Source organism: Astyanax mexicanus, chromosome 14 (assembly GCF_023375975.1).
Source record: "Astyanax mexicanus isolate ESR-SI-001 chromosome 14, AstMex3_surface, whole genome shotgun sequence".
Lineage (NCBI taxonomy): Eukaryota > Metazoa > Chordata > Actinopteri > Characiformes > Acestrorhamphidae > Astyanax > Astyanax mexicanus.
Window position 1 is genome coordinate 7,961,947 of NC_064421.1, and position 14,221 is coordinate 7,976,167.

Genomic DNA, 14,221 nt, shown 5'->3' on the forward strand with positions numbered 1-14,221 from the left:
CAAAGAACATCACGACGTGCCTTGACCAGGATGTGCGATAGGTCCCCCAGTCTGTAGTTAGCATAGACTTCAGGCTTGTTATTACCGGAAAAACCCAGGGCTCAAACCAATAGAAGACATTCTTTAAATATTATTCATCTAACAGAGCAAGCCTAGGCAAAAAAAAAAACACCCATCATTCACATTCTCCAGTACTTTTGCTCATTTAAACCATAGTTATGTTGAAAAAATGAAATGTGGATGTTAAAATCAGTATTGTGATTTTCTCAATGCTTTTTTATATGTATTTGTAGAACAATAATACGCACTGTTATAGCATTACTCTCTGAATACTTCCTGGACTGTACTCTATATAGACCCAGTTCACTTAAAGGGCAGTGTGTTGAATGTACTTGGTAAAAGTGGTCATATTCTCATACTCATACCTTTCTGTTTTCAGTTGCTGAGTGAAAACACATGCCCAGTCCAGAATGCAGGGCAGTGGCCAGTGATTGGTCAGTTCTCCAGCATTGGCTCTATGGGTATTGATAAGACCAAATGGCTTGCAGCAGAGTTCCAGCGAACGCTGATGACACTAGGGAAGGCTGGGAGCTCATCATCCAGTCCGGACACACCGATGCTTCTGGTACGTAATTCACAGTAACTCCACAGTGCACATGCTTCTGCTGTAGCCTCTCAGGATCGCGGTCCGTACGCCTGGAGAGCTGTTCGGATAAACGCCCAGCATTTCCCCTTTAACCTCGTCTGTGCGTTAGTGTAAATGAGCACTTGGTTGTCTCTGTCGATTTAATTAGAGCAGAATGAGGCAGTTTGAGTGTTCGCCTCAGGCAATTTCTGTTTTTCTCAAATTCCTACCAGCAGCGATTTCTTTTTTTTTCCACAGTTTGCAATTTATTACTATTCATAGAAGCAGAAATTTGATTCTCTCTCAGCCTCTTGATGCAAACCAAATAACCCCCCCAGCTCGAATCCAGCCATCGGAGCTGTGTTTTATTTGCTATAATAAATGTTGTTATGCCCTTGAGTGGCACACCTGGAAAGTGAGGCACTGTTTAGCAGGAGGAATCAAAATCACATCACAGCTGTGCCAGGTACAGCGCGTGCTCGAGTTCCCGCTGAACTGTTTTCTCTTTTTATTAGAGAAAAGAGCAGCTATTACTCCCCATTCCTGAATTGAGAACTAACTGATTTGTTCTAATGAGGGAAAAAAATGTTGTATCATTTATCGTAATATTTCCCTACATTTCCATTTTTGTTTTAAATTTTAGTTTGGTTTTGTTTTCTCAGTACCATCAACTGTACAGAGCAACAGAGCATGCAGAGCAACAGATGGACTGCAGTCTGTAATTACAGAACTATAAACTGCTCCTATTACCTCCTGAGGACTGGCAATTCATTTTTATCCACTGTAGTGGATATACAGTACCAGTCAAACGTTTGGACACATTTTTTCTGGTTTAAAAGTGTTAAACCAGAATATTGTAGTTTTATACTCAAGATTCTTTAGAGTATCACATTTATCTTTAAGGACAGATCTGCACACTCTTGGTTTAATTTTAATCTCAGTATCTTCATGAGGGAGAGTCACCTAAAATAGTTTTCTCAGCATCTTGAAGGAAGGAGTTCCTGGAGGTGCTGAACAATAGTTGCTGCTTTTCCTTCACACTGTGAAGCTCCAGCTCATCCCAATTAAATCACCTCAAATCACCATCTCAGTTCATCAGGTTTAGATCAGGGGATTAATGTGGAGGATTAACACTTTTCTGTTTTTTATTGTGTCCCTCAATGGTTTAGATGTCTTTAATACTTAATACTAAACTACAATGAGACCAATAAGTCAGGCACAGTTTATGCAAACTATTTTAATATTACTATACTGTTGAGATGACATCTTGGGCTGTCCAGTGAAGCATCATTAAAGCCAATAGAGCACATGGATTTTCTTTTCAAAATGTCAGACTCTGTCTTTTTAAGATTAACATTAACAAGAGTGGCATGTGATTTTTTTTGCAGGTATTATGTTTCAGTTGCTAATAATCAAAGTATGTATAGTAAATGAAACCCTCTCAAAATACAGCTGTATTTATATACTGCGCGCATGCTCTCTGTCTCTGTCTCTTTTTCTCTTTCTCCATTAAGGTTTCTATGTCTATGCTTTCTCGTGTTCAGTACTAATGCTCTAGTTGCAGCATTTGCTCAGCAGATTAAGAAATTCTAATTTAGGGTGCAGAGAGATCACTGGTTTAAATCCCAGTCATGCAGCTTGCCATCAGCTGCCAGAGCCCTAAGAGTGCACAATTGGCCTTGCTCTCTCTGGGTGGGTTGATTGTGTTCTTTCCCCTCATCACTCCTTGGGTGATGTCGATCAGCACAAGGCTGCGTCTGTGAGCTGATGTATCAGAAACGAGTCGCTGCGCTTTCCTCTGAGAGCACTGTGATGCTACTCCTTAATGCTGCATCAACATCACTTTTAAAAAAGAGGCAGTGATTGGCTTCCCATGTGATGGAGGAGGTGTGTGCTATTCTTCACCCTCCTTGTGTTATGGAGGATGTACAGCTGAGTAGCAGCTGAATGGGTAGGACAATTGACCACATAAATTGGGGAGAAGAATGGAAGAAAATTAGAAATATATAAAAACTACATGTTTGTTTTTCTTCCTCCCAGAAATACATGGAAATGCAAGCGTCTTAACATATGATTAATCATGATAATTAACGTGTGGGTAGCAGTTCATTTACATCCTTTTCATAAAAAAATGTGTGTTTTGAGTGTTTTGAGGTCATCAAGACAAAAGGGGACTTACACAACACAAGGACACACTGTTAGCCTGACCTCCAGTGTAATCAGCTGCTCCCAAGAGGAGTTTAACACAAACTAGCAACAAAAACCTAATCAAACTGCATTAAGGAATATTGAAGTTCTGGAAATTGGATTAAAAAATGTCTGATGGAGTCTCAGATGGATTTTTCCTAATGGATTCTGTCAGTGGTAAGAGTAGGGCACCCCACTGAGCCTTCACTGGAGAAGATGGTGTCATCCAGCCTGATACAGCACTCTGTTATTGTGCACTACTTCTCCTCAGAATGAATGTCATTGTTGAGAATTCAAATCACTGTCTTTTCACAGGACATCCCTCAAGTAGAGGCATAATTGAGCAGCGAGGCTAAATACATTTATTTTCTTTAATCGCCCAACAGCCGACCCACACACAAAGAAGAGTCATCTGTTTCATAAGCAGCGTTTGTGTCTGTGTGAATAGTAATAATTCATACAGAGGTTTTGTGATAATAATAATATATATGTTTTCTTTTTTTTTTAATGATCTCCAGGTCTATCCTTCAGTGGACAATGTTCGAACCAGCTTAGAAGGATACCCAGGTACTATTTCACATCTTATCTTAGAATTTAGAAATAAAATGTAACAAAGTAAAATGTGTTAGATATACAGTGAAATTAACATTTTGGGCCAAAACAAAACCAAACAAAATGAACACAGAACACATTTTTAAAAATACTCTCGTAATAGCATATTTATGTAAACATTAATGTAGCAGTAGCCATCTTTAATGAGTATCTTGTCATTGTCATGAGGAAAAAAAAGAAATAAAAACACTTTTTTGACATACTTTGACTTTGGTCATGTATAATTTAAAATGATGAATAAAACAGTAGAAATGCTATATAATAAAAACGACATGGAATAAAATCTAATATATATGTGTGTGTATATATATATATATATATATATATGTATGTATGTGTGTGTGTGTGTGTATATATATATATATATATATATATATATATATATATATATATATATATATATATATATATATATATAATTTTTTTTTTACATTGGCTTGCAGATACATATTTTTGCCTGTCTGTGATATTATTCTTACAAATGCAAGAAAAAGTATGTGAACCCTTTGGGTTTACTTGTATTTCTGCATTAATTGGTCATTAAATGTGTTCTGATCTTCATTTAAGTCACAACAATAGACAAACACAGTCTGCTTAAACTAACACCACACAAAAAAATTATATGTTTGCATGGTTTAATTGAACACAACATGTTAACCTTCAGAGTAAGGGTGGAAAAAGTATGTGAACCTTTGGATCAGGTTGTGTGTGACCCCTTTTTTTTCTCTGGCCAGGCGCTGTATATACAATGCAATCAACACACAGACCCTGATTCAGATTCAACTTTTATTGCACTTTCACAGCTGTATATTATGTTGCTAAAATTTAATATATTGTTATTAATTCAGAAAGAGCTATGTTATCTCATATCCCTTATATATAAACATCTTGTTGCCATATGTAAATACCTGAGATGAGACTGAGAATGACACTGGATGTGACATTTATTGAATAACCTTTATTTCTTGTCTTGTGTCTTTGCAGCCGGAGGCTCGTTGCCCTACAGTATACAGACAGCGCAGAGACAGCTCTGGCTCCATTCTTACTTCCAGTGAGTTCTCCACATCTTCTCGTGTTTTTTAGAAGTACTTTAAACTCAAAGCTCTCCACAGCTGCTTAGAGCCTCTCTGAAGAGCTCTCCAAATCCATAAATGTCTTTCTGGAGAAATTTAAAAGGGGTTCTATATATATATATATATTCACTTTCCCACTATTATAAAATTGACCAGTGGCTGTGAATGGGCTATTTATAGAAAGTCACAGTTTGGAAAAGAAATTAGGTATGGTCTATCAGTGAACAAACGTTTAATCTTAATGCCCCCAAAGTAAAAAAAAAAAAAAAAAAAAAAAAAAAAAAATCTAAATGATCCATATAAATAAATCTTTATTCTAAATTAAAATATGAGAAAGTAAAATAATGCTGTATATTTTTATCTTGCAAATGTAAATTAAGATTATGAATGTTAAATTTAAATAACACTTGAGTAAATATCTTGTCTCTTATTTTTATGACTCTCTTAACACTCTCTCTTTTTCTATGTCTTTCCCTCCTTTCTTTCTATTTTGTCCTCTTTTTCCTCCTTTTCTGTTTGCTCTTGCTTTTGCTCTCTTTCATGCTGTGTTTTTATCCTGTCTCTTTTTGTGCTGTCTTGCTCCTGCTCTCTCTCTATCTATCTATCTATCTATCTATCTATCTATCTATCTATCTATCTATCTATCTATCTATCTATCTATCTCTCTCATTCTCACATTTTGTCTTGCTATTGCTCTCTCTTTCTGTCTTGTTTCTTTTGCCTTTAATTTCTCTCTGTTGCTCTTCCTTTTCTTTCTCTCCCACTCTCTTGCACTCACTTTCTCACATTCCTGCTCTTTTTTCCACACACTCTATTGTTTTTCACCTCTCTATCACTCTCTCTTTTTCTTTCTCTGCTCTTTTCCTATTTCTGTCTCCCCTCTCTCTCTCTCTCTCTCTCTCTCTCATTCTATATCTCTTTCTCTCTTTTCCACACACTCTATTTTTCTGTCACCTCTCTTTTATTTTTTTACGCACTATTTTTGTCTTTACTGCATTTTTTCCATGTCTTTCTATTTCTGTCTTTGCTTTTTCTCTTTTGTCGTTCTCTTTTCAAACTATTGATTTTTTATCTCTCTGTTGTTGCCCCTTTATCTCTCTCTTCTTCCCCTCTGTTTTTTTTCTCTTTGTATGTTTAATCTACTGAACTTTGTATTGATTCCACTGTGTGTATCTCTCTCTCTCTCTCTCTCTCTCTCTCTCTCTCTCTCTCTCTCTCTTTTCCCCTCTTTCACTGTCACTCATTCTCACATTGTGTCTTGCTATTGCTCTCTCTTTCTGTCTTGTTTCTTCTGCTTTCATTTCTCTCTGTTTCGTTTCGCACTTACTTTTCTTTCTCTCTCTCCCACTCCCACCTTTGCACTGACTCTCTCACATGCTCCTTCTTACTCTCTTACCATCTCACTCACCTTTTCATTTTGTCTTGCTGTCTTTGTCTTGTCTTTCTGTCTTGTATTTTGCCTCTCTCTCTTTCTCTCTCTCTCTGTGTTTCTCTTTTCTCCCTTTTCTGCATGCTCTATTTTTCTGCCGCCTCCTATTTTTTTTTCTCACTTGCTGCCACTCATATTTACATTATGTCTTGCTTTTATTTTTTTACATACTATTTTTGTCTTTACTGCATTTTTCCCATGTCTTTCTATTTCTCTCTCTTTTCCCAAACTATTGATTTTTAATCTAACTGTTGCCACTTTATCTCTTTCTTTTTCTGTCAATCATCTCTCTGTGCGTGTTTAATCTATTGATCTTTGTGTTGATTCCTCTGTGTATCTCTCTCTCTGTCTCTCTCTCTCTCTGTCTCTCTCTGTCTCTCTCTCTCTCTGTCTCTCTCTCTCTCTCTCTCTCTCTCTCTCTCTCTCAGTCGCTGGAAGGCCGAGACGTCAGGCAGGAGTAATGCCATGCCCCACATCAAGACCTACATGAGGGTCTCCCCGGACTTCTCTCAGCTGGCCTGGTTTCTCGTTACGAGGTTAGAGGCATCAGGAGGGGAATCTCTGTAATTCTAATGTTAAACTTTGTGTGAAAATTCGGACCAGCCATTTAAAGCAGCATAATGTGAGTCAGAAACAGTAAAGACAGTCCACACAGTGCAACAGTGAACATCAGAAGTGATAAGGAGGACAGGCAGAGGTATACACCCTGTGAGAAGAATCATTCAGTGACTTACACTTACACTCTGTGCTCAGAAAATGTGTTTAGAAATCATATCACTGTTATTGAGACATTTTCTAACATGGTATTTTAGGTTTCCTATCATAATTTCTAAAGCCAGTAGTGCAAAATGACTCGTTACTGTAGAATATAAACACTGGCACCTCGACAAAGTCCATAAATAGGTGTTTATAGACATTTTGTATTTGTAGATATGCTAAATGATCATTCATACTGTTCAATAAGTACCAGGTTTATGTAGCACTAACCACATCTTAGCTTAGTTTAGCTTAGTTAGCTTAGTTTAGCTTAGCCAGGGTGTTCTGTTGAGTTATTCTAATTGATAAGTGCTCATTGGTGGCTTTGTGCATTTACACATCCACATGTTTAAATGTTTTTTTAATATGCTTTCTGTGCTAATTCACTTTTTTTTGATGCATTGTACAATATGAGCTTGCATATAAGACAACACAAATCAACAGAACAGGCATCAGGAGGGGAATCTCTGTAATTCTAATGTTAAACTTTGTGTGAGAATTCGGACCAGCCATTTAAAGCAGCATTATGTGAGTCAGAAACAGTAAAGTCAGTCCACACAGTGCAACAGTGAACATCAGAATATCAGAGTGATAACACGGTATTGAGGACAGGCAGAGGTATACACCCTGTGAGAAGAATCATTCAGTGACTTACACTTACACTCTCTGCTCTGGAAATGTGTTTAGAAATCATATTACTGTTATTGAGACATTTTCTGACATGGTATTTTAGGTTTCAAATCATCATTTCTAAAATTATAGTGCCAATAGTGCAAAATTACTCATTACTGTAGAATATAAACACTGGCACCTTATAAAATGTGTTTATAGACATTTTGTGTTTGTAGATATGCTAAATGATCATTCTTACTGTTCAATAAGTACCAGGTTTATGTAGCACTAACCACATCTTAGCTTAGTTTAGCTAAGTTAGCTTAGCCAGGGTGTTCTGTTGAGTTATTGTAACTGATAAGTGCTTATTGGTGGCTCTGGTGTGCTTGTGCTTTTGCATACCTCTGTTTGTGGCGTGCTTGCAGAAATGGCTTCTTTCGCATCACTCTCCCATACAGCTTCTCCTTGTACAAAGTGCGCTGTATTGTTGACCGATGCACAGTGACACCATCTGCAGCAAGATGATGCTGCAGCTCTTTGGAGGTGGTCTGTGTATTGTCCTTGACTGTTCTCACCATTCTTCTTCTCTGCCTTTCTGATATTTTTCTTGGCCTGCCACTTCTGTTGTTTTGATGAGCCAATGATGCCACTCTTCAGATGAGATTCAAACAGGAGAACAACTTGCAATTGGCCACCTTAAATACCTTTTCTCATGATTGGATACACCTGGCTATGAAGTTCAAAGCTCAATGAGATTACCAAACCAATTTTTTGTGCTTCAGTAAGTCAGTAAAAAGTAGTTAGGAGTATTCAAATCAATAAAATGATAAGGGTGCCCATACTTTTGCACCGGTCATTTATTAGATATATCAAACTGAAATGGCTGCTGCAAACACCCAAATATTTAGAACCAAAAATGATTAAGATTAATAGGGGTGCCCAAACTTTTTCATATGACTGTATAATAAAAAGACTTGTCAGATGGGAATTTATTTGCAATACCTAGCTGCAGTGGAGGATACTGATCAGTCTAGATCTATACATAAGTCAGCTTTAATTATGTTTAGTTAAGCGTTGACCACTCGCATTTCATTGGCTATTGCCTAGCAGCAAACTCCTAAATATTAGTCTTTTACAGTGCTGTTTCTCAGAGCCTCATGTTTATGGTTTCTGAGGTTATTCTAAAAGAGAGTGTTTTGCATTTGAGCCTCACAGACTCTGGACTCTAGAAATGGGTTTTCATGCTAATCTGCTTTTACAGGTCATAATGGTGCTTCAGTACAATTATGGCTGTAAGAACTTGTTTTGTTGCTTAAGTGGAGTGAACAAGTTCACTGCGCACTGTAAAACACAGTGAAGCGTTAAAACAGAACAACCTTTCAAATAAAGCCACAGAGTCTGTGCTGTAAAAGGCTGAAGAGGTTTGAGTTTGTGTGTTTAAAAGAACATTTCGAGGGTCTGTGGATATACACACTTTGTGAGCTAAAGTATTGGGACAAATAGGCACAGATGTCTGTGAGAATTTGATTGCATTTAGTAACAAGAAGTAAGTTTGTGAAGTCAGGAGGCCCTATGTTAACACTGGAAGGGGACCCTCATTTACAACAAAAATATAAAAAGAAAATAGAAATAAAAACTGACATTTACTATAGATGAATATAATATATAGGTAAAAAAGGAAAAAAAAAAGTTGATACATAAAAAAAGAATTTATATCCTATGAAGAAAAAAATAATAATATATATACAGTGAGTCCAAGAAGTATTTGATCCCTTGCTGATTTTCTTTGTTTGCCCACTAATAAAGACACTATCCTTCTGCACTTTTAATGGTAGATATATTCTAACATGGAGAGACAGAATATCAAGACAAAAATCCAGATTATAATTTTAAAGAATATATTTTAATTAATTTGTATTTCAATGAGGAAAATAAGTATTTGATCCCTCTTGCCAAACACACTCAATACTTAGTGGCAAAGCCTTTGTTTGCAAGCACAGCGGTGAGACGTTTGTTGTAGTTAACCACAAGTTTAGCACACACACCAGGGGGAATTTTGGCCCACTCTTCTTTGCAGATCCTCTCTAAATCATGAAGGTTAGTGGGCTGTCGCTTGGCAACTCTGACCTTCAGCTCCCTCCATAGATTTTCGATCGGATTGAGGTCTGGCGACTGGCTGGGCCACTCCATGACCTTAATGTGATTTTTCTTGAGCCAATCCTTTGTTGCCTTTGCTGTATGTTTAGGGTCGTTATCATGTTGGAAGACCCAACCACGGCCCATTTTCAGATCCCTGGCAGAGGGGAGGAGGTTGTCCCTCAGGATTGTGCGGTACATGGCTCCATCCATCTTCCCAGTGATGCGGTGAAGTAGCCCTGTACCCTTGGCAGAGAAACACCCCCAAAACATTATGCTTCCACCTCCATGCTTGACGGTGGGCACAGTGTTCTTGGGGTCATAGGCAGCATTTTTCTTCCTCCACACATGTCGGGTGGATTTGAGGCCAAAAAGTTCAATTTTGGTCTCGTCTGACCACAAAACCTTCTCCCAATAACTTGGTTCATCTTTCAAATGATCATTGGCATACTTGAGGCGCGCCTCCACATGTGCTCTCTTCAGCAGGGGTACCTTTCGGGCACTGCAGGATGTGAATCCATTGTTGCGCAAAGTGTTGCCAATTGTTTCTTTGCAAACTGTGGTCCCAGCTGCCTTCAGGTCATTTGCTAACTCCTGCCGAGTGGTTGCAGGACGATTTCTGACCGTTCTCAGCATCATTGCCACCCCACGAGGCGAAATCTTCTTTGGAGCACCGGGCCGAGGTCTGTTGATTGTCATGTTATACTCTTTAAACTTTCTGATAATTGCACCAATAGTTGTTACTTTCACATCCAACACCTTACTAATCTTTTTGTAGCCCATTCCAGCTTTGTGAAGGTCAACAATTCTGACTCTGAGGTCCTGTGACAGCTCTTTGGTTTTACCCATGTTGGAGACTTGAAATCTGTGTGATCTGTCTGATTCTGTGGACAGGTGTTTTTCACACAAGTGATTAGTGAGAACAGGTGGCTTCAGGTCAGGTAACAAGTTGATTGGGAGTGTCTAACTGGTCTGTAAAAGCCAGAACTGCTAATGAATACTAAGGGATCAAATACTTATTTCACTCCATGAAATACAAATCAATTAATATATATTCCTTAGATTTATTTTCTGGATTTTCTTTTTAATATTCTGTCTCTCCATGTAAGAATACATCTACCATTAAAAGTATAGAATGATCATGTCTTTATTAGTGGGCCAACGAAGAAAATCAGCAAGGGATCAAATACTTCTTGGACTCACTGTATATATATATTTATTTATTTGATCAATAAAATAATACAAATATTTAAAATTAATAAAAAAGTAAATCATAAAAAATATAAACTCATAAAAAAACATAATTTAAAACAATCACAGGCTTTTTAATAGTGCTCAGAATAATAAAAGTTTCAGTTTCAGTTCCTCAACCTATCCTTTATATTTGACAATATTTTATTAAATTTACAGGTCCTCACTCATCTTAATGAGTGGGTTGGGTAATTGGCTATTTAAATTGGGGAGAAAATGGAAAAATTTTGAAATAAAATAATAAAAACATTGTCTTTAATTTAGGGTTTGTACGGTCATGAAAAATATGGAAAAGTCATGTAATTTGAAAATAGCAATTTCCAGGCCTGGATAAGTTTTGCAAAAGGAAAAATACTCAAAAAGTTTTGGAAAATTCATTCAGAGAAAATCTATTTTGAGCTAACACATACATCAGCTCAGCATTAATTCAGCTCTTTTATTATTAAAATTATGTGTCAGATTCATTTTGGGCCTAATAAAATAAATTTTTTATTCTAGTTTTAGTTGATTTTTTGGTTTTATTGTCCATTTGTGCACTGATGTTTTAAAATCATATGGTTGTTAAAATTTGCCTTGAAGGCATTAAATAGTCATGAAAAATATCATGGAAATGTGTTGGTTATAAAGTATACGAACCCTGTTGATTGTAAATTTGAATTTATTGATTAATCAATTTATTACCCAGCTCTACATTTTAGTACCCAGGTACAGTAGTGAAGTAATTCTACTTCCTTAAAATACATCTCTGCATAACCTCTAACCTGAAGTAGCCTTAGTGATCCAGAACTAATCCTCCAACATCACCTCTCTCTAAAGCTCATATGCCTGAATTCTGTCAGATCCTCACAACAATGTTCCAACATCTAGCCTAAAGCAAAGTGGGGTATAATAAAAGCAGCTGTCTAAAATCCTACAGACAGACACAGTTTGTGAGCCTTATTTAACAGGCCTGAATCATCTCTCAGATAACGGTGAACCCCATTGTTTCAGTTGTGTGCTGTGGCTGTTAGCTTTCCCTCCCTGGCCAGCCCGAACAGTCTGCACCCTGCGGCTCTCTCTGCAGAGTGACAGTTTTAATCATGGCAAATTTACACTGAGAAGGAAAAGGGTTTGAGCTGCGGCTACAGGTCAGCTTGAGCCGGGTCCAGCAGAGCTGAGTTTATTCAGTCTCTTTCATGAAGATTAAAGCCTGCATGAGACATGAGGGGCCTGCTGCTGCAGTCTGACACATTCTTCCTCTCTGTCAGAACCCACAACTCCAGCTCTGAGAGAGAAAACACAGAGATTCTGTTTTTTTGTGCTTGAAAATGTTACGTTTTTTGTTGACTATTTAGATCAGTGACTTTAAACAATGATAGATACTGCAGTTCCAGTCCATTCAGTTCTGTATGTATGAAGGCAGAATTGTCCAGCAAGAGTCTGCACAGTAGAGACCAGAGGCAGGGGCAGACTCACATATTAATTTATTAGACCTCTACCCTAGGGCTGCACGATATATCGTTGAAGCATCGTCATTGCGATGTGCACCTCAGTACAGCACAGTTTTGCGCAGATATTTTCAGTTACAGCTGAAATCACGCTTTTAATACCAGAAAAATGATCTAACTTTTAAAAAGCCATTTAAAGGCCTGATTAAAGGGCCGATTACTTAGTGCTGGGCGATATAACGATATCGATTTGTTTCGCGATAATTTTTCCCTCGATGACGATGATAAGCCTGTGCAATAGAATTCGATAAACATTCATTTCCATTTCCGTCTAAGTGGCGCGGCAAACAACGAAAACACAACGTGTAATCAATCCAGAAGACGCTGGAGCAAATTAATAAATAGTTAAGAAAATTGTAATAGTTATTCTCATGCATGCAACAAAAAACCCTAAAGAATAGTGGAGTATGGCCCGACACATGCAAACAACCATAGTGTTTGTACTTTGGGAATAAACGGCCGCACTGTTCAGCACGTTTTAAATAAATTTTAAGTAATTTTTAAGCACTAAATGTAATTAATTCAATTTATATTAGGACCTCGGGGCAGGTGCTGCAAAAATGTGTATGTGGGGCGCGGATTAAAGGAAGAGGTTTTTTTGCGGAGCGGTAACAGGACAAAAACACCTTAAGAATGATGTCTAAATGACTTTCCTCTAATCTAATATAATTTAACATGGTTTAAGGATATAAAATAATTTCTAAACAAACGAACTTTTTAATATTGAGCTTATGGCCCAAGTGCAAAAACACAAAATCATTTATCATTTAGATTATCTGCCTGAACGCGAGCCCGAACCCGAGCTTGAACGCCAGCCTGACTCAGGCGCTGCATGAACTCGGGCCGGTCGAGAACACCGCTTTCCTCTCAGATTAGGCGGAAGAAAATGGTCTTTTTTTTAATGTAACAAATCACACTGTGATTTTTGTGATATTTCCCCAATTACAGCTCAGCTGCGCGTTTAAAGCTCAACGCATGAATTAATCGGTGCGCTGTGCGCCGCGCGTGCTCGCGGGGGATTTGACGCGTCTGTCAAGCAAGTTAATGGACCGTTTTGGGGGCAGAGATTAAGAAGTACAGCAGGTACATCTCAGATTTGTAGTTTAATGCTCTACTAAATTACTGGCTTTAAAACTGGCTCATGATATGGTCGGTTCTGGCTGGATTTTTTCCTGCCTACAGGCTGCATTTGACGGAAAGCAGCTCCTCAGTCAGACAACAGTGTCAGCATACAAATCGTGTGCGTTTCCTACAGGACAAACCATTTAAAAGTGCAGATAAACTCATTAAAAAATCACACAGTGTCTGTCTGGCTTAAAATACTTTTAATAAGGTACAGCTTTTAAATTAATAAATCAACATTCATTAAAAATCCGTGAGAAGTTCTGTATGCTAAATGACAAGCTAAGCTAATAAGCTAATAACATTTAATAATAACAGAAAAATAGATATGAATTTGGAAAATAACCAACTAAAGTGAGCTCAAAATACAATAATAAATATAATCTAACGAATTTCAAAATATAAATTAGAAATATTGAACTTCAATATTAAATTCAACTTCAACTACAAAAAACGCAAGGACCGATAGAACATAACGAACAGAAAAAAATAAATTTGAAATTGGAAAAAAAGTTCAAAATGCTAAAAGAAATAAAACCTAACGAATTTCAGAATATAAAATCTAAATATTGCACTGCAGCAGTACAAAAGCCTAAGTGCTTAAACAAACAAACCAAAAAACAGCCTATCACAAATCATTTTTTGAGCCCGACCCAGCTGAGGAAAAGGTGGGAAATCATTTTTTTTCCAGCTGGGTCTTGGAAAACTTTGTGGTGAATTAAAGGGGCCGAGTTGCAATTTTTGTTTTACTTTAATCAGTTTTTAATCCGTCTTTTTAAAAACAAATATTCCAATATTGGCTGCCAATCAGTGCCCAATATTCTGAGCTCAAAAAACGCTATTCGGGCCAGCCCTACTAATCTAATATAATTTAACATGGTTTAAGAATATAAAATAATTTCTAAACAAACGAAATATTTAATATTGAGCT

The 14,221-nt window shown here is 37.3% G+C and overlaps 1 protein-coding gene across 1 annotated transcript in view; it reads left to right on the top strand.

Moving 5' to 3' along the window:
* tdp1 (tyrosyl-DNA phosphodiesterase 1) overlaps positions 1-14,221 on the top strand; it is a 74,935-nt gene that overhangs the window by 24,445 nt on the left and 36,269 nt on the right. Inside the window, exons 10-13 of the mRNA XM_022673234.2 lie at positions 440-625; positions 3,331-3,379; positions 4,409-4,475; positions 6,355-6,462. Coding sequence (XP_022528955.2) covers positions 440-625; positions 3,331-3,379; positions 4,409-4,475; positions 6,355-6,462 — 410 coding nt within the window. The remainder of the gene's footprint in view (positions 1-439; positions 626-3,330; positions 3,380-4,408; positions 4,476-6,354; positions 6,463-14,221) is intronic.